Genomic DNA, 20321 nt, shown 5'->3' with positions numbered 1-20321 from the left:
ATTCAGTAATGGTAAAACTTTGAGTCTAGGATTTTAGTTCTGACACTTTATCTTCATTGCATCGTGTAAACGGGATATAACTATGAGTTTTTTTTATCCACGGGCAACCCTGATCATTATTTGACAGCTAATTACATCCGCTTTAAACAAATGCAAAAAATTGGCGGTACAATTTTAATATCTACAGAAAACAATTCTAATCCCCCGACACCAGCATGGCAAAACGTACCCAAAAGTCATCCGAAATACCAGTGGCAGCCAGCCAGTCATGCATTGCCGCTTCTATGGCCAAAATAATTCGTGGCATGGTAAATCCTGTAATTCAACATCATTGTATGGCTATGTTACAGGTTAACAATTTCGGTGATGTGGAGGTTAAGATTCGAGAAATATTGCAACATATTGATGGGAACGTGTTGGAGGAGCCAACAGAAATGGAATTATCGCAACAACAGAGTGCCAAAAGGAAGAGAGCGCAAAAGGAAGGACTACACGACGAATAAGCCCGGAAAAAAATAAAAATTTTGTGCATTTTTTTGGAATAGAATTTCTTATGTTTGGGATAATATTTTATGAAAGAATAAAATTTAATAGAATAAACAGGTAAAACGCATGTTTACATTAGAGCTTTTTGTCGGGTTAACTTCTTTTATGAAGATTTATTTGAAACGTGCTATTAAATTCGGTCGTGCATCCATCGCCTGGAATTAAGGTACCATTATATGGAGCTATGCCAAAACGTGGATCTGCACAGACAATTTTCTGTCATTGGCCATTACGAACTTCAAATACCAAATTTGAAACAATTCCGGTGAATAATGTCGATAAAATCATCAAAATAACGAATATCGGGAGGTGCCGTTATATGGGGGCTATACGAAGGCGTGGACCTGCACGGACAATTTGTCAATAGCAAAAGTCCTGCAGATATAATATACATTTGAGTAAAATGTTATCAAACGTCTTCATTTCGTTTGGAAACGAGTAATTTTAACAGACGGACAGACATAGCTAAATCGACATAGAATTTTATGCTGATCGAGAATATATATAATTTGTGGGGTCTAAAATTTATATTTCGAGATGTTACAAACGGAATGACAAAAAACCTCCTTACTATGGTGGAGGGTATAAACATATAACAAAACATTTGTTTTTATTAAAAAAAAAACCTTATATACCATATTAGTTTTACATGTCTCTCAGATCTTTTTGCCCCATATCTTTCTTATGTGGCCAAATTTTACTCTTCACAAAATAAAAAGCTTTTTTAACTGTTTATTTCTTTAATTAAATACAATATATGCTTACTTTTTTCCCTTGTCCATACGAAGCACCCTGTTTAAACAGTCTATTGTGTCTGGGTTTTGTGCCGACGTAACGTAACGTTATGTTTTGTTATTGATTAGCACATGCAAAAACCAGGGATGTGAGAGTGATAAAAAGAACATGATAAAAGAATACAGGGAGATGCATCAGCATTTGTAAACATTGATATATCAAAAATGTTTTGCAAAAATAACTTTAAATTTTGAAATATTTTATAATTTTATAAAATGTGTCTATTCAACAATTTATAAAAAGTTTGCATGGATTTGTTTTGATCTACCAAAAACCAATGAATGCCAAAATCGACAATAAGTAGTTAGTTTATCGATTTTCACCACAGTCCATAGTCGACTACGACATTCACAATGTAATCGATTAATCGAAAGTTGAGTTACCTATCGTTACATACGTCATACGTCACCAAAAAATTGGCCGTCAAATATTGCAAAAATTCCTTTATTAATAAACAAATAGTTAATAGTTGCAAGTTGTTGTTGTAATTTATAGTATTTTTCTTTAAAAATATATGTTGTTGCATTTATTGGTGAGTGAAAACGGGAAACGGAAAACAGAGAAAAAAACTTGGGAAAAATTGCTTTCTTTATCAGTGAATTTTTTCATGATTTTTGATTGACATCTCCCCCCACCCCATGGGGGAATTTTTTTCTCACTCTCGCATTCACAGCAACCTGCACCTGTATGCTATCATCAAGTTCTCCAATAACTTTTGCGGGGAGTAGTAGTAGCGGTACAATGCAACAACAGTCCAATGCCTTTGCAGCCTATGGCGAGCACAGGGGCGGTGTCCAGACAGGCTTGGACATTGAATATGGCACAGATCCAGCCAGTGGTTCCATATTTAAATATGATGGGCGTAAGCATGACGACTTGAAGCAAATGTTGGATAGCAACAAAGATGGCCTGAAATTGGAGGCCATGAAACGCATAATCGGCATGATTGCCCGGGGGCGAGATGCAAGTGATCTATTTCCGGCTGTTGTGAAAAATGTAGTTTCGAAAAATATTGAGGTGAAGAAGTTGGTGTATGTCTATTTGGTGAGGTATTGTGAGGACCAACAAGATTTGGCCTTGCTTTCGATAAGTACCTTTCAAAGGGCTCTAAAGGATCCCAATCAGTTGATAAGAGCCTCGGCCTTGAGGGTTCTCTCCTCCATACGGGTGACAATGATTGTGCCCATTGTTATGTTGGCCATCCGAGATAGTGCCAGTGATATGAGTCCCTATGTTCGTAAGACGGCCGCCCATGCAATACCGAAATTGTTTTCCGTTGATCCAGAGCAGAAAGATGAACTGGTTACAGTGATTGAAAAATTGCTATCGGATCGCACAACTTTGGTTGTGGGCTCGGCAGTAATGGCTTTTGAAGAGGTAAGTTCATTTACTTATTCTCCTTTCCATACATATTAAATGTCTTCCTTATTGCAGGTTTGTCCTGAACGCGTCGACCTGATCCACAAGAACTATCGCAAACTGTGCAATCTCCTGGTCGATGTGGATGAATGGGGCCAGGTGATTATCATTAACATGTTGACACGCTATGCCCGCACCCAGTTTGTGGATCCCAATGCCGATGAAGCCTCCGACGAAGATAACGCACAAGAATCCAACAAGAAATTCTATGATGATGATTCTGAAACGGAAACCAACGATGATAGTGATGGCGGCGAGGATGCCAAAAAGTCCTCAAAACAGCAGACATCCAAAACCAAATTAAAATCTCCTAACTCTTCTCCCTCATCCAGTTACCATGTGGATTTGGACCATCGCTTGTTGCTGAGGCAAACAAAACCTTTGCTGCAATCCCGCAATGCCTCGGTGGTAATGGCTGTGGCCCAGCTATATCATCATGTGGCTCCCCGTCAGGAGGTACAAATTGTGGCCAAATCTCTGATACGTTTGCTGCGTTCCCACAAAGAGGTACAAAGTGTGGTCCTAACCTGCATTGCCTCAATGTCGACAAAGAGAAAGGCCATTTTTGAGCCCCACATAAAATCGTTTTTTGTGCGCACAAGTGATCCTACCCACATTAAGTTGCTGAAATTGGAAATCCTCACAAATCTGGCCTCGGCTGCCAGCATATCGTTGATACTGCGCGAATTCCAAACCTATATTTCCAGTAGTGATCGCTCCTTTGTGGCCTCAACAATTCAGGCCATTGGACGATGTGCAGCTTCCATTAAAGAGGTAACGGAGACTTGCCTCAGTGGTCTCGTCCATTTGCTGTCGAATCGTGATGAACATGTGGTGGCCGAAAGTGTTATTGTCATCAAGAATCTGTTGCAAACTAAGGCGGCTCAACACTATGAAATTATTTCCCAAATGGCAAAGCTATTGGATTTCATTAAGGTACCAGCAGCCCGTTCCTCAATTCTATGGCTAATTGGGGAATACAACGAAAAAGTGCCCAAAATAGCACCAGATGTCCTACGTAAGCTGGCCAAGAGCTTTGTCGATGAGGAGGATTCCGTGAAGTTACAGGTCCTGAACATGGCCGTAAAGTTGTATCTCACCAATCCCCAACAGACCTCACTGCTGTGTCAGTATGTCTTCACCCTGGCACGTTATGATGTTAACTATGATATACGTGATCGGGCACGTTATTTGAAACAATTCATATTCCCGGTGAACAGTAAAAGTGGTGTCCTGTCAGAGGCGGCCAAAAAGATATTTTTGTCTGCCAAGCCGGCCCCAACGTTGGAGAGTAAATATCACACGCGCAATAACTATCAGCTCGGATCATTGTCGCATTATTTGAATATGCGCTGCAGTGGTTACAATGATTTGCCCAGTTTCCCCGAACAAGGTTCGGATCCCTCTGTGCGCAATGTAGAAGGTTTTATGCATGAACCGAAATTCGCCAATAACAATCAGCAGGAGCGTACACCCCTGAAAGACAACAACAATGGCAAGCAAAAAACTAAAAACTCTACATTCTATTCCGAATCGGAAGGAAAGTCTTCGGAATATTCCAACAATTCAAGTGGCTCGTCATCTTCATCATCTTCGTCGGAGGGTAGCTCCTCGTCCGGTTCTGACTCGGAGTCCGACGAAAATGAAAATGCCAATAAACAACAAAAGGCTGCAGCAGCTGCTGTTGTTAGCTCCTCGAACACAAAGCAAGCACAAGTAAATGCTTTGAACAACAATGCAACTAAACAAAATCGTATACCAGCTGCCAACAATGCCAATGGTTCGGGTACTTCCGATTCGGAATCTTCATCATCGTATGGCTCTTCATCTTCTTCCTCTGCTTCATCATCTGAATCGGCTAGTGAAAGTGAGGGTTCCGCCTCGGAGTCTGAAACGGACTCTGGACAACATTCCGTTGCCAAGAACAACAATAACAAAAAGACAAATCATCAAGCAGCTGCTGCAACAGGCGCCAAGAAGTCGGAGGCCAAAAGTAATTTGGATTTATTACTCGATTTGGATGATATACCGCCCATTGGGCCAGTGATGACACCATCCTTGGGTGGATTTTTGACACCAGGTAAGGAATGACATGTTTTATGAGATATTTTTAACTATTTTATTTAATATTTTCGCCAGGCACCCCAATGGCTGCTACGTTGATGCCCCAAAATGCTGCCAATCGTTTGGAGCTTGTAGGACCCTCCTATATATCCTACAACCACAAGGAATTGCTGAACAAATTATCTGGCCATGGCCTACAGGTTAGCTATCGTTATACCCGTTCACCACATCTCTATTCCTCTTCAATGGTCTCGATTGAATTGCAATTTGTCAATCAATCCGCTGAGGAAATTTCAAATATACAAATGGGACAAAAATCTCTGCCACCTGGCATGCAAATGCAAGAATTTGCCCCAGTGAATCTGCTACAACCTGGACAGTGTGCCACCAGTATTTTAGGAGTAGATTTCAACGATTCCACACATGCTATTGATTTCGAAATCACTTCGGATAAGGGCACCTCACGTGTGGCTCTCAAACCCCTGATTGGTGAACTAATAAGATCTGTACAGATCAGCGAGACCATGTTCAAGGAGGAACGCCTTAAATTACGTGGCATGAATGAACATCAAATAAAGTTGAAGTTAAACAATGAAATTATAAAACTGGCCACATTGAAACAGAAAATATTTGAGTGTGTAAATGTGGCCTATTTGGCACAGTCTACAGAAAATCCCCTGCACTATTTTGTGGGTCAAACAATGACTTCCAAAAGTTTGGTCTTGTTGTCGTGTGATTGGTCAAATAACGATGAATTGTTAATTCAAGTGAACTGTGAGAAAATGGTCATTGGTTCAATGGTTTTAAATGAGCTTACAAATTATTTGAACACAACACTTAAAAACTGAGAAGGAAGAAAAGTAATCTATCCATTTTTGTTAAAAACAAGAACAAATTAGCTATAAGTTAATGTGAGCATGTATTTTTTCTGACTTCTAATTCAAATGTGTGGTCTTAAATGTAAAAAAAAAAACAAAATAATTTATTGGTATAAAAAAAGATTTTCCTAAAGATAATTAATTGGTATATATATATAAAAAAAGACTCCCAAAATTCAAGCTAAAACAAAATGAGGAATTTTAAGTAGTTATTCTTTGCCTGTTAAACACAACAAAAAAGCTAAGCAACTCTTTTTCAAAACTAAAACTAATTAAGAAATTACTGGTTAAAAACGATAACTTGATGTCCATAAACAAAAAACGAAACACTACTTAACAAAACTTACTTTATCATGCTAAATTAAAGAAAAAATATATAATTAAATGTAAAATGACTGTATTTATGATGAGAACAGAAAGAAAAACATTATCGAGAGAAACTGCATAAATAATTTCCTTATACTTGGCACACCACCAACACCCTCCTTGAATGCTAGTTAAGAAGAGACCCCAATCCTAATAAAAATATATAACTATTACTGATCCTTTTTTATTATTTTGCTGATTCGATATGCGCTTTTTCTATATATACAAAAAATACCTAAACTAATTAACTTTGTATTAAAACAAATGACAAGAAATTTAAGGTTTCTTCTCTCTCTCTCTTTTGTGTATTTTCCAAATGCTTCAATGCTTGTGAACAAAAATAAAATAAAGTAACTTTTCATTGAAAAATAATGCCTTGTTATATAATTTATCAATATATTTTTAAATTTTGAATCTTTTTGTTAACCGCAAGTATTAAATTTCACCCAACATATGCCCCTGCAATAACAAATGACATCACTTCAGTTTTTTTTTTTTTTTTTTTTTTTTGGACTCGATAGCTGATTTCTTCGTCAAGAGGTAGTTGGTACCCGATACCCGAAGTATTCATGTACCAGTTGCTAAGTTATCGGATATCGATTGTTAGTTCCTTTTATTGTTATTTTCTTCTAGTGGTTTGTGCGTATTATAGCTGTATGTTGTTTTTCTTAATGAATTTGCACAATTCATTAAAGTGTTCGCTGGAGAAGGTTTTGAGAATCGCAGGTAAGTCCGAGAAAATTTTGAAAAAATTGTAGTTTAACCGCTCACTGTTGTATTTAGGACATACAAAGATTTGATGATTGTCGGTGTTTGGCATGTTGCAGATTTCGCATATGTTGGAATTTTCAGCTTTTATCAAAAACAGGTAATTTTTGCCATAGGTATGGCCTGTGAAAAGACGATTAATGAGTTTTATGTTACCAGGAGTGAGGTTGGTGCCGGCAAACCAGTGACGAGTTGGCGGTTCAGGAAAAAATTGGGAGAAGTATGTGCCTTTTGTCGTTATGATATTTTTGTAATTTTCGTTCCATTCTCTCCATAGGTGTTGAAAGACTAATGAATAGCCATCCTTTATGGCCAGCTTAGTGGTTATGGGTGCCCCGACTTGGGCTGCGCATTTTGCAAAGGAGTCTGCCCGTTCATTAGCAGGAATACCAATATGCGAGGGAGTCCAAATAAAGGTGAGTAGAGATATTTTACTATTGTTGACCTTTTTGATGATATCGTTGGCTAGGTAGTTTTGTACCGAATTGTTTTTGAGAATTTGACACGCATTCTTGCTGTCAGTTAGTATGGTTGCCTTATTGACTTTGTCTTCGATCATTATATCAATCGCTTTGTTAATTGCATGTAATTCACCCATCAGGGATGACATTTTTCTTGATATTTTAAATAGAAAATTTTGGTCCTTGGTGATATTGCACACTGCACATCCGGTCTCATTTATAGAAACAGAAGCGTCTGTTGCCCAAATAGAGTGACCTGTGTTTATTAGATTTTGAAGTTTTTCTTGCAACATTGCTCTAAAGTATTCATTGGGTTGTGCATTTTTGGAGGAATTGAATAAATTCATAAAAAAGGTTATATTTTTCCTGGGGTATTCGGCTTTGTTGACCACAATTTCATCAAAAATATGTTTAAACTTGGTGTAAATTAGTCCCAGGCTCGTTTTGTTTGAGGAGTTTCTGGATATACTGTTGTACAGTTGTAGATTGTGACATTTAAATTTTATTAATTCTTTTGCAGTTAAGTATTGACTTCGTTGCTCGGGTGGCAACATTAGTGCTAAAGCATAAATTGTGTGTGTAGGAGTAGATGGTGTTAGGCCAAGATTCCTTCTTAATAATTGATTTTGAAAGGTGGTGAGTTTCTTATTTAAATATACAGGCATATGGGCCATTGATGAAATGCAATATTCAGTTTTAGAGAAAACTAGTGATTTTGCTAGATTGATTGAGATATTGGGGAGCATGCCGTGTTTGTTGTTGTTGATCATTTTTAGTGCGTTAATTGACGTTGTACAGGAGGAAATGACTTCGTCATAATGCTCTTTCAGAGATAAGCTGTTTTTAATGTGCCTTCCCAGAAATTTTATGCTGTTAACTGGAGTGATTTGTGTGCCTTGTAGTCTGATGTATGGAACTTTTTTTGGGCCTTTGGCTACGTACATGACGGCAGTTTTCTCAGCATTGTATTTTAGATTAAGTCGTGAGAGTAAGTTGTGAAACTCGATGGCTTTTTGTTGTAGATTTAAATTTGCCGAATCAAAGTCTTTGTGAGCAGATAACAAAATAAAGTCATCCGCAAATTGAAAAAGATAAGTGTTGATGTTGGAAATTCCGTGTAAGCCCAAAGTGTATATGTTGAAGAGAAAAGGACTTAAACAACTGCCTTGGGGTAGTCCATTGTATATTTCGAGTGAATCATCTCCCATTACGAGTATTCGACGACTTAGAAAGTTGATTATCCAATCTGTAACTTCGGGTGAGCATTCGATCTCCTGCAGAATTTTGTGAAGTATTTCTATTTTGACGCAGTCATAGGCTTTTTCAACATCCAAAGAAAGAATAATTACTTTTTCACCCATATTTTTGTGATAATTAATAGTGTGCAGAATGTTGTTGATACACATAGACGAGGACATGTGTTTTCTATATGCATAAGTTGTGTGGGGCAGTATATTATTATCATCAATAAATTTTTGCAAACGTTCTTTAATTATCAGATTAATTATTTTTAGAGGAACTGAGATGAGAGCTATTGGTCTATAGTTAGTAAAAACATCCAGATTTTTTCCTTTCTTTGGTATTGGTACAATTTTGATTTTTCTCCAGTCTTCTCTTATTTTACATGCTTTCCATAACTGGTTTATTGCTTTAAAAAAGGAGGCTTTCGCAGAGTCTGATAAATGATTTATCATATTATAAGAAATACCGTCCAAACCAGCAGCGGACGGCTTCTTTTTATTTTTGAGGACTAGGAGAAATTCATCGATTATTAGATCTGTACGATTTGTTTCGGAAGATACAGTAAATTTAATTGGAAGATTGTCAGAGACTTGTTCTCTGAGGTGAGATAAAAACCGCTTGTTGTTGTCGGAAGACCATTTGCTTTTGCTTTGAGATGATAGAAAATTTTTGCAGCCACGAACAAACTGAAAAAGTGATTTAGAACTGGGTTCTTTGTTTAAATTTTGTATTTTTTCCTTAAAGGAATGTTTTTTGGCATATTGCACGGCGTTTTTAAAATTTTTGATCGCTTTTATTAAATTTCTAGCATTGATGTCATTATTATGCAGATCGTAAGTTTTTTGAGCTGCTAATTGCAGACGATATTGTTTCTCTACATATGGGTCCCACCAGATTTTTGGTGTTTTTTGGTTTTCCTTTAAAGTGTAGGTAGAATTCTTAATTTCCGCTGTTATTTTGGATTGAATTTCATCGAAGTTGTCATTAAGAGACAGTTTCCCCAGGTTTCGTAACAATTGTTTTTTTGCTAAAAATTTTTGCCCTTTATTTTTGATAGTGTTGAAAGTTAGTGTTATCGGGAAGTGATGGCTTCCTCCAATTATAGCATTGAAGATTTTCCATTGTATTTGAAGGTTGGAATTGGAAAATGAAAGATCCAAAACAGAACCGTTCAAATCCGTAATATTTTTTTTAAACGTATATCCTCCATCGTTTAAGCATCGAAAATTCGTAGCGTCAAAGATTTCTTTTATAGTCTTTCCACGTTGTGAGACATATATATCTCCATAAGCAGAATGTCTGGCATTAAAGTCTCCGCATATGAGAGTATTTGGGCGATTTTCTACCAAGGATATTAATTTCACTAGTTCGTTTTTAATTGTAGCACATTTGACAGAGTGTGGAAAGTATACAGACACTAATGTTAAATTGTTTGTTAGGTTGGTAGTTTGACAAATTAGTATGTCGAGAGGAGTTTCAAAAGGAATCTTTTTATATTGGATATTGTTTTTAAAGAGTATAGCTACTCCGCCGTAGTTATCACTTCTTTTTTTTGACATTATTTTATAATCTTGAAAAGTTGATAAATTTTTGTTTTCATCGATATTAAATATTTCACTTAAAAAACATATGTCTATATTGAGCTTTTTTAGGTGAAATTCAAGGAAGTTTTTGTTTTTTGTTAAACTTTGTACGTTGTATTGTAGTAGATTCATATTAATTTATTTATTTATTAAAAATTGCAGGATGTGAGTCGTCTGTGGGGACTGTGATTTTGGTTCCTGTTAATAAGCTGCTTGTTGCAAATGGGAGCAGTGACTGCTGGAAACTTTTTAGTACATTTAAGCCTTCTGTGCTATTAAGAGATGTGAGTATCTTTGACATTTCTTTTGCAAAAAGATTAAGAGTTTTTTCTAATTCTGTAACTTTAGAGAAATTATCTTGGCTGAAGGTGGGCTTGGAAGGCGATATTTGGATTGGATCGGCAATGGCGTGACGTATTTGGATTCTGGGTGAAGCAACTTGGCTATATTTTGTTTTTGTAACTCTTTTGTTTATTTCCTCATAAACACTTCTTTTTGGTGCACTGTTTTTTATTAGAGGGGGGAATGCATTATTATATTTTTCTTCTGAAAGAATTTGGAATCGATTTTGTGTTTCAGGGTACTTCTGAACAACTTCCTTTCTTGACAGATTGGAGAGGGCCATGATACTCCTTATATTTTTTTCGGATTTCCATTTTGGGCATTTATTGGAATCTGTAGCGAGATGATCAATACTGCTGCATAGGATGCAACGCGGGGAGCTGCATATATCTTTGCATGTAGTACTTGAGCGACAATCTTGACATTTTTGTTCCTTTGGACAGTTGTTGGGACATATCATAGTTTTACCGCAATTTAAACATTTTTTCATTGACCTGCAACGAATAGCAATGTGTCCTAGACGTCCACAGTTCAAGCAGAGACGTACTAGTGGCACATACAGTTCCGGGGTTATTTTGGTTCCACACATGAATATTTCAGTAGGTACACCATCGTATATGATACCAATTTTGATAGTTTCAGTATATTCAAGAATATTATTTTCATTTTTTCTTGTGAAACGATAAACTGAGACAACATCCATATCGTTATTAGCTTCTATTTGTTGCTTAATAGTAATGGCTGAGATACTTTTTGGTACGTTTTTAATGATATAAAAGCGCTGAACAAATCTTTCAGGAATGAATGCTTTTAGGCCTATTTGCTTTAGGTTCTTATTTTGCGCAAAATTGTTCGCTGAGTTAGCATTATTAAAGGTTATTCTAAATGTGTTATAACCAATGTTTTTGCAGGCATAATCCGTAATATTAATTTTTTGGAATTTGGCATAAAGGTGCAATTCGCAATTTTTCCTCCTTGTGCTTATTGGAGTTTCTGAAGAAACTAGAACAAAAAAAGGGCCAGGATGATACGTGGGATACAAAATGGATTCTTTGTTTAGAGAATTGTAGTTGTATTCATCTTCATTTTCAATGCTAGTAAGTAGTTGTGCGTTTGCATTAGTGTTAACAGTCTTAACTGGGGATCCATAATTGTTTTTAAAGGCTTTTGTTTCTTTAGCAATACTGCTGGCTTTTCTTTTGTTTTGCTCCCCCGGTGGAGGAGGTGGCGGAGGAGGAGGTTCCCCTACTCCCCCCATTTTAAATTCATTTAAATTATATTTTTAATTTAAATATGGTGTGAAACACTTGTTTTAAATTAAAAAAGAAGACCGAGAAAAACAATTTGTAAGTGTGTGTGTGTTTGCAGGTTTTGGTTTGTTGTTGTTGACGTTAAAAAATGAAAGGTAAGCGACCAGCGCGAGAGATTAGTCTAATGTCAACAAAAGTTGAAGAGCGACTGTCACTTCAGTTTCTAGGTTACCGCCATACAGAGAAGTTAGTGTTTGACGTGTCGTACAAAACGTAACGTAAACACCACTTTTATGTCAACTATGCGTATGAAATGGGAAGGAAAATAAAACACCTCGATATACGAAATTTAACAAAATAACTGTGTTTTCTCTCTTTTTAAGCCTTTCTATCTCACTCTTCACTTAAATAATAAAATTATTTCCCACCGACGTAGAAAGTGTGTTGCCAGCTGTTATCATTACGTTACGTCGCCACTAACTGAGCCATTGTTTATTCTCTCACACAATAGACAGATATCATACATGAACAGAGTTATTGCAGCCAAAAAATAAAGTTTTTTATTTTATTAAACAAATAAACGAATAAAAAATAACAACACTCAGCTGCAGTGCAAGCTACGGAAGTTTATTAACCAAACAATAACAATTTACATCAAATAAAAACTTCAATATGCATTAGAAAGAGCATTCGAAAAAAAAATTGGAGCAACACGACACACCAACAACAATAACATAAGAGACGTGGATGGGAGAAGACGAAAGTGAAGAAATATCAAGTTAATCATTTGATTTTGGTTTTTTGGATAAGGTGTCATAATTCGAAGTGAAAACAACGACAAAAGACAACAGAAAACAATAACAACGACAGCAGTAAAGGGAGATGAGTAATAACTCCGCAAGCAATGGTAATCGTCGATCCCAACAAGTGGATTGGAATCGTTTCGGCTTAAGTCCGGACGATGATGGTGAAGTGGTGGTGGCCAATTTTCGGCAAAGGGCTGCCAATACGGGAGGCTTTGTGGATCTGGGCAATGAACACACATATGCTTCGGGTGGCCATCAGGCCTCTGGGGCCAATGAGATATTCGCCCAGGTGCAGGGAGACAAACCATGGTAAGGTTTTTCCAATGTCAGACATCCTTAATATTTGTTCTTAAACATCTCTGTGGTTTTCCAGGTGGCGTTCCAATTTCTTTATATCTCAACCGGTTTTATTTGGTACCTGGGATGGTGTGTTCACCTCATGCCTGATCAATGTCTTTGGTGTTATTGTTTTCCTGCGTTCCGGTTGGATTGTGGCCCAGGCAGGCATACTCAATGCCCTGTTGATCATATTTTGTACCGTGGTGATTGCCTTGGTATCGGTACTCTCCGCAGTGGGTATTTGTGAAAGATGTCGTGTGGAAAGTGGTGGTGTATATTTCCTTATAGCCCATACGTTGGGGTCACGTTTTGGTGGCTCTTTGGGTTTACTCTATTGTTTTGGTCAGGCTGTGGGTTGTGCCCTCAATGTCATGGGTTTTGGTGAATCCATGGCCGGCTTGGTGGGCCTAGAAGGTAACAAATGGGCCATACGTGGCTTTGCGGCGGCTGCTGTTATACTCTTGGGTTGCATTAATGTGGCCGGTGTAAAATGGGTCATCAAATTACAGTTTATTCTGCTGATGATCCTGCTGATATCGGCTCTGGACTTTATGGTGGGCAGTTTCATTGGCGAAGATCCACGTGAGTATTGTAATCAATTGAACATATTTCTTTAATAACTTAATTTCCTGCAGAAAACGGCTTTGATGGCTGGGTTAGCAGTAATTTTGTGGAAAATCTTTGGCCGAAATATGAGGACGGCTATTCGTGGTTTAGAGTGTTTGGTGTATTCTTTCCCACAGTTACGGGTGTGTTGTCGGGCATCAATATGAGTGGTGATTTGAGGGCACCCTCAACCGATATACCCAATGGTACACTGGCGGCCTTTGGAACTTCGTAAGTCTGATTATCAACAATTTATTCAATGGGAAAATTGTTTAATTTCATGTAGCTCAGATAGGATAAACAAATACTTCGATAATCCTTAAAAATATATCCCCCAAACACCTAGAGAGTAATTTTAAAATTAGTTTTTAACATTTTTCCCTTTCTTACAGGACTTTCCTCTACACCGTCTTCATTTTATTCCTTGGGGCCACATGCCAAAGAGCCACTCTGCTGACAGATTTCATGATATCTGTAAAAGTTTCAGCCGTTCAATTTCTTTTATTGGCCGGTATTTATGTATCCAGTATGTCATCGTGTTTGGGTGCCATGTATGGTACACCACGAGTCCTGCAATCCATTGCCAAGGAAAGCGTTATCCCCGGCATTGATATTTTGGCAAAGGGGGTGAGTTTTTGAAATATAAAAATTCAAATATTTTAATAAATTTGATTTTCTTTCCAGCGTGGCCCCAACAAAGTCCCCCTCTATGCCATGGCAGTGGTGGCCGTGGTCACGGTGACATTTATTATTGTGGGTGACATCAATTTCTTGGCTCCCATTGTGACAATGCCATTTTTGTTAACCTATGCCTGCATTGATTACTCCTATTTTGCTTTGGCCCAAACCTTTGATATACAAGAACAACGAGAAGAACGTTTTCGCATACAGGCCTCATCGCCGTCCTATGAGACGAGACGTTATGGTGCCACCCAGGATGATAATGATTTAGATTTACTGTTTCCCGATCGTGTACGCCACAAGAACTTACAAAGTCCACAAAATTCACCTTTACATGTGCCTTCAACAACGACGAATAATGGCGTAAATGCTAGTAATAGCTTAGAATTGCAACAACAAAATGGAAATTTAAACAATAGTGAGATTGGGGCCTCAACATCGGCGTCGACACCTGTTTTCCAAGAGGCTGTAAATAGTACAAATTCGGCTGATGGTAATCTGGAGGCGGTTACCACCCAGGATAATGAGGATGAGGAGCCAATTGCGCCCATTAGACCACCCATTCATTCGAAAACCAAAAATTGGTATTCGGGTTATTGTAATCGTTGGGCTTCGTTGTTGGGAGTAAGTGATGTTTCCTTTTCTTCTATTGAACACTTGGAGGCGTTCTTCTCTCTTAGCATTGCAGAAGAATTCTTCAAGTATTTTCTTTAGGGGAAATGGATTTTATTTATTTGAATTTTATTTGTTTTCTTGTTTTTGCAGGCCTTCACCAAGTTATTGGTAATGTTGTTGGTTAATTGGTATTATGCCTTGACCTGTTTCCTGGTGGTATTTGTGGTTTGGTTTTATGTGGGCACAGCCAATCCGGCCGTAAAACCTGGCCTCACCGCCGAATTCAATTTCTTTGCCTGGCTGAAAAGTGTCATATTCAGATGCTTTGGGTAAATGAGGCATATTAATAATTGTTGTAAACAAATTTAATATATTTCTTTTTTATTTTTTTTAAGAAAACGAATGCATGAATATGAACAAATTGTGGTTACACCCTCCTGCCCCGGTGTAGACCTATCACCCACCCAAATGAATGAGGACAATGAAGACTTTTCCCAAAGGCGAAGATATCATCAATCATCTTTAATAGAAGGCCACCTAGTTAATGACATATAAATAAAAAAGCTAAGTTTCCAGCCATTTGTTACAGGACCAAAATTTCTATTCGCAGCGCCTCCACGGGAGGGAGAGAACAATAATTTAGCAAGATGCCGCTAGTATTAAAATGGTTGAAAAAGCAATATTTAGAAAGAAAAAAAAGAAAAATATTTACAAACCGAAAACACGTATTCGACACAAACACAAGCTCAAGAAGAAGTATAAAATTTTGATAAAGACAAAATGAGAAACCAGGAAATTTTTACAAAACAAAACTCCAAAATCCAGCCTCTATATATACATATATTTCCTATGACCTTTATATTTATAAATAATAATATTTAATGGAAACCCCTCCCCACAAAGCTATACCCAACACACACTCACTCACCCTTTAATGGCATTTACAATTAATTTATATCTAGGTATTAAATGTTTAGTTTTGGTTCCTTAAAACAATTTTTAAAAAGTAAGCAGCCTTAATTGTCATGTTTGTGTTTGTTGTTCGAAAGTTGAATTTTCCTGCCTTGTTTATTCCTGTTGATTTTTGTTTTGTAAGCAATGTTGTGATAACATGAGATAATAACAAATTACGAAGTTAAACAAACTATGCTTTTATACTCGTTACAATTATACGTTATAGTGTTGTACGTATAAATTTGAAAAAAAAACAACAAACAAAACTCAAATTAAATCAAACACACACACACACAAAAAGGGAAAATCAAATGTTTTTTTTTTATTTTCATTTTAAAATAATTGTATTTTAATTTGTTAAGCTAGGTTTTTTTTTCGAAACAAAAACAAAAATTCCATTTATCTACTTAAAATTTAAATATTTGTGAAATATTTAAACAAAATACTACAAAATAATAACAATAACTAATCGATAATATTTATATATGAAAATAAAACCAGAATTTAATACAATTTGTAAAAAATGTAATATTGTAAATCTCGGAAAAAAATGACATAACAAAACTCCCCCATGAAAAAAGAAAAAAACAATAATATTACAATTTATACATAACAATATATATATTAATAACAAACAAATGAAAAAAAAAGAAAAAACTAATTCATATGTATTGTGTATATTTATAACAATTTATATGTTTAAGTAAAAGAAATAAAACAAAGATAAAGCATTTAATGTACAATATAACAATTAAGACACAATTATGCCTTAACAAAACTGAACTTCAATCTATAAAATTCATTCTTGATCAACAAAAAAGAAGAAGCAAATGCAAAAAAAAAAAACAAACAACAATTAGTATTACCCTCTCTAAGCAGCAGCAATGCCTAGCCATGGCCCTGACCCCAATTGGCTTGTGTTTAATTCACAAACATAATTTAATGGTAAAGTAATTCTCAACATCTTGATGGGTATGTATGCGTGAAGATTAACTAGACAAACAGCCATCATTGACAACCTTGGGAGGTAAGTAAAACATTTCTTTTAAACCATACATTTAAATTTATCATCGAACATTTTTTTCTACTTTCAGTTTTGAATAGATATTTAATTTACACTGTCAAGTGAAAGGTATTTCTAATGTTGTTGGTAATTTGTGAATTGCGGGTAATTGGTTTTTGTACTTGTACTTAATTTTAGGGGTGTTCCTTTGCAAGCAACTGGAAGTTTCAAAGAAATTGATTGAAGCCATTTGGAAAGGAAGGAGTAAAATGAAATTAAAAGAAAAAAAAAGAAGCGAATTCCATTGCGAGGCGTAAAAGGTGAAATGAAATAGAAATAAAAAAATTAGCCAAGGAACGGAGAAAAGAAAAACTGGACAAACAAAAATATTTTCAGCTAAAACTTACATAAAAAGGTAAAAATAAAAAAGAAAAAATAGAAAAAAAAAAAACGAAAAAAGGATTCTAGGAAACAAAAAAAAAAAAAAAAAAATGACAGCAAAAAAGCAACCAAAAAAAAAAAAAATGTTGACGAACAAAAAACGATTCCCACAAAAAATATAAATAAAACAATTAAAAAAGCTGTAAGTTCGTCCGGGCCGAACTTTGAATACTTTCCACCATTTGGAACGAATTTGGCGCTTCTCCAAAAAATTAAATCCATTAAAAATTCTGTTAAAATCTTAAAAATTCCGAATATCGGAAGGTGCCGATATATGGGGGATATACGATATTGTGGACCCGTGGTAAAGTACTCACAAATAACTCCTTGTGAAAAATTTCAGACAATTCCATTAAAAAATGTGTCTAATATCATCAAAAAACTGAACATCGCAGGGTACCGTTATATGGAGGCTACACGATATCGTGGACCTGTATAGATAATTCTCTTCCAGGGGATAAAGTACTCACAAGAAACTCCTTGTATGGAATTTCAGACAATTCCATTGAAAATTTTCAAAATTCCGTATATAGGGACGTCCAATTACATGGGGGGGGCCTGCACAGACAATTTTCTGTCATAGGCTGTAGTACCCATTAAGATCTTCCAATACAAAATTTGAAACGATTCCGGTGAATAATGTCGCTAAAATTATCAAAATACCGAATATCGGGAGGTACTGATATATGAGGCAGCGAAGACCTGGACCAGCATAGACAATTTTCTGTCACAGACTGTAGTTCCCACTACTATTTCTATACACGTAATTTGAAACAATTCCGATGAATAATGTCACTAAAATCATCAAAATACCGAATATCGGGAGGTACCGTTATATGGGGGGCTATACCAAAACGTGGACCTACACCTACAATTTTTTTACGAACTTAAAATACCAACAGTTCCGTTGAATAATGTCGATAAAATCATCAAAATACCGAATATCGGGAGGTACCGTAATATGGTGTCTATACGAAGACGTGGACCTGCGCAGACAATTTTCTGTTTTAGGCTGTAGTATGTATTACGAACTTCAAATACCAAATTTGAAACAATTCCGGTGAATAATGTCGCTAAAATCAACAAAATACCGAATATCGGAAGGTACCCTAATGTGGGGGCTATACGAAGACGTGGACCTGCACAGACAATTTTCTGTCATAGGGTGTAGTACCCATTACGAACATCAAATACCAAATTTGAAACAATTCCGGTGAAGAATGTCGCTAAAATCATCAAAAAACCGAATATCGGGAGGTACCATTATATGGGGGCTATACGAAGACGTAGACCTGCACAGAAAATTGTTTTTCATAGGCTGTAGTATCCATAACGAACTTCAAATACGAAATTTGAAACATTTCCGATGAATAATGTCGCCGTTTTGTTTTTCGAAATCTTGGCCCTATGTTGGGGAGGTACCGGAAGAAATGGTCCGATCTGTACCATTTCTATAACAGATCTTGTGGCGATTGAAATATTGAGATATACCAAGTCTGAGTGGAATGGGACGTTTTTTTTTTTGCGTTTTATAAACTTTATAATTATTCAAAATATTGACCCTTTGTGTGGGAGGTACCAGAAGGAGTGGACCGAATATTACATCTACACACCGAATATTACATCTTTGGGTTAATAAAAATATTGTGATGTGTGTAATTTAAAGAGAACCGGATGCCTATTTCGGAATTTATGATTGTTTTGGTTATTTAAAACTTTGACCCTTTGTGGGGGAGGTACCAGAAGGAAAGGTCCGATCTCCACCATCTTTATAACAGATCTTATGTTTATGGAAATATTGAGATGTGTCAAGTCTGCTTTGAATCGGATGTTAATTTTGTGTTTTATGAGCTTCATGAATATTCAAAATTTTGACCCTTTGTGTGGGAGGTACCAGAAGGAGTGGACCGATATATTACATCTACACACCAGACCTTGGGTCAATAAAAATATTGTGATTTGAGTAATTTGAAGACAATAGGAACCTTACATTTTATAAGGGAGCTATAATTATTCAAAAGTTTGACCCTTTGTGAGGAGGCACTTGATGGAGTGGACCGATATTATCCATTTTCACACCTTACTTAGCACCGATATAAATATTAAGATTTACAAAGTTAGAGCAAAATCGGACTATCCTTTCCCTTTCTGAGAAGTAAATTATTTTCTTTGAAAATGTTGACATTTTTGTGGGAGGTATCAGAAGGAGTAGACCGATATATTCCATCTTCACAGCAGACCTTGTATTAATAAAAATATTGTGATGTGTGTAATTTGAAAATAATCTGACACTTACATCACATTTTATAAGGGAGCTATAATTATTCAAAATTTTGACCCTATGTGGGGGAGGTTCTTGATGGAGTGGACCGATATTATCCATATTCGCACCTGACCTAGCACTGATGTAAATATTAGGATTTGCAAATCCGATTATCCTTTCTCTTTCTATGCAGTAAATTATTTTCTTTGAAAATATTGACATTTTGTGTGGGAGGTACCAGAAGGAGTGGACCGATATTACCCACCTCCGAACTCAATCTAAGTTTGACAATAATATTACGATGTACCAAGTTTGAATCAAATCGGATACTCCCTCTTCTAGAGTTATCGTGCGCTCCAGCCAGCCAGACAGACGGATGGACATCGCTAAATCGACTCCAAATGTCCTGAAACGGATTTGGTCCAAAGAGACCTATGGTCTAAAACCATTATTTCGATGAGGCATGTTTGGCCGTATTAAATGATATATATCCTCTGTAGCCATATGGCTGAGGGTATAAAAAGATAATAAGGTTTTCTGGAAAGGTCTCCCCAAGCGCTCTTTATTTAAAGAGCTTAGAAGATTGCCTAAGTTTATTTTAGGAAAATTGTGAGATTTTTCTGATATTATCTTCCACATGAGACCATATACGAGCCCATATGTAATTTTACTTTTTGTATCTCCCACAATGTCCAAGCCATCTATTGGCTATTTTTACAGCAAATCAAGTAAACACAACTCTCTCTCTCTCCCTCTTTCTGCTTCAGTTTTCAATCTCATCTTTTCGGAAGTAATGGAAACTGGGCGTATTAACCTGTCATAATTCAAAAAAAATCCTGTACTGCAACATCAGACAATAACCAACCACATACAGTTGTAAGGTAGCTTTTTTACATTTC

General features: G+C 36.3%; 2 protein-coding genes across 3 annotated transcripts; both read left to right on the top strand.

Annotated features, from left to right (window-relative positions):
* Positions 1–1712: 1712 nt before the first annotated feature.
* LOC101901573 (AP-3 complex subunit beta-2) lies at positions 1713–10621 on the top strand. Of its 2 annotated transcripts, none has more exons than XM_059122365.1 (9): positions 1713–1873; positions 2015–2718; positions 2776–4840; positions 4900–6794; positions 6852–6936; positions 6996–7056; positions 7124–7252; positions 10285–10406; positions 10471–10621. In XM_059122365.1, the coding sequence occupies exons 2-4, from the start codon at positions 2029–2031 to the stop codon at positions 5670–5672; spliced, it is 3528 nt and encodes a 1175-aa protein (XP_058978348.1). In that variant the 5' UTR covers positions 1713–1873; positions 2015–2028; the 3' UTR covers positions 5673–6794; positions 6852–6936; positions 6996–7056; positions 7124–7252; positions 10285–10406; positions 10471–10621. The 2 variants fall into 2 exon arrangements, with proteins under 2 accessions (XP_058978348.1, XP_058978347.1); XM_059122364.1 differs by having other exon boundaries at positions 7114–7252.
* A 1603-nt stretch (positions 10622–12224) lies between these two features.
* Positions 12225–16498, top strand: LOC101901742 (solute carrier family 12 member 8). The gene is made up of 7 exons (XM_005180334.4): positions 12225–12829; positions 12894–13441; positions 13495–13696; positions 13858–14092; positions 14150–14770; positions 14912–15090; positions 15157–16498. Exons 1-7 carry the CDS (start codon positions 12597–12599, stop codon positions 15314–15316), a joined length of 2178 nt encoding a protein of 725 aa, XP_005180391.2. The 5' UTR covers positions 12225–12596; the 3' UTR covers positions 15317–16498.
* The last annotated feature ends 3823 nt before the right edge of the window (positions 16499–20321 follow it).

The sequence above is a fragment of the Musca domestica genome, unplaced genomic scaffold (genome assembly GCF_030504385.1).
Source record: "Musca domestica strain aabys unplaced genomic scaffold, Musca_domestica.polishedcontigs.V.1.1 20, whole genome shotgun sequence".
Taxonomy (NCBI): Eukaryota; Metazoa; Arthropoda; class Insecta; order Diptera; family Muscidae; genus Musca; species Musca domestica.
The sequence above is the reverse complement of the archived record's forward strand: the minus strand, read 5'-3'. Positions and strand labels throughout refer to the sequence as shown.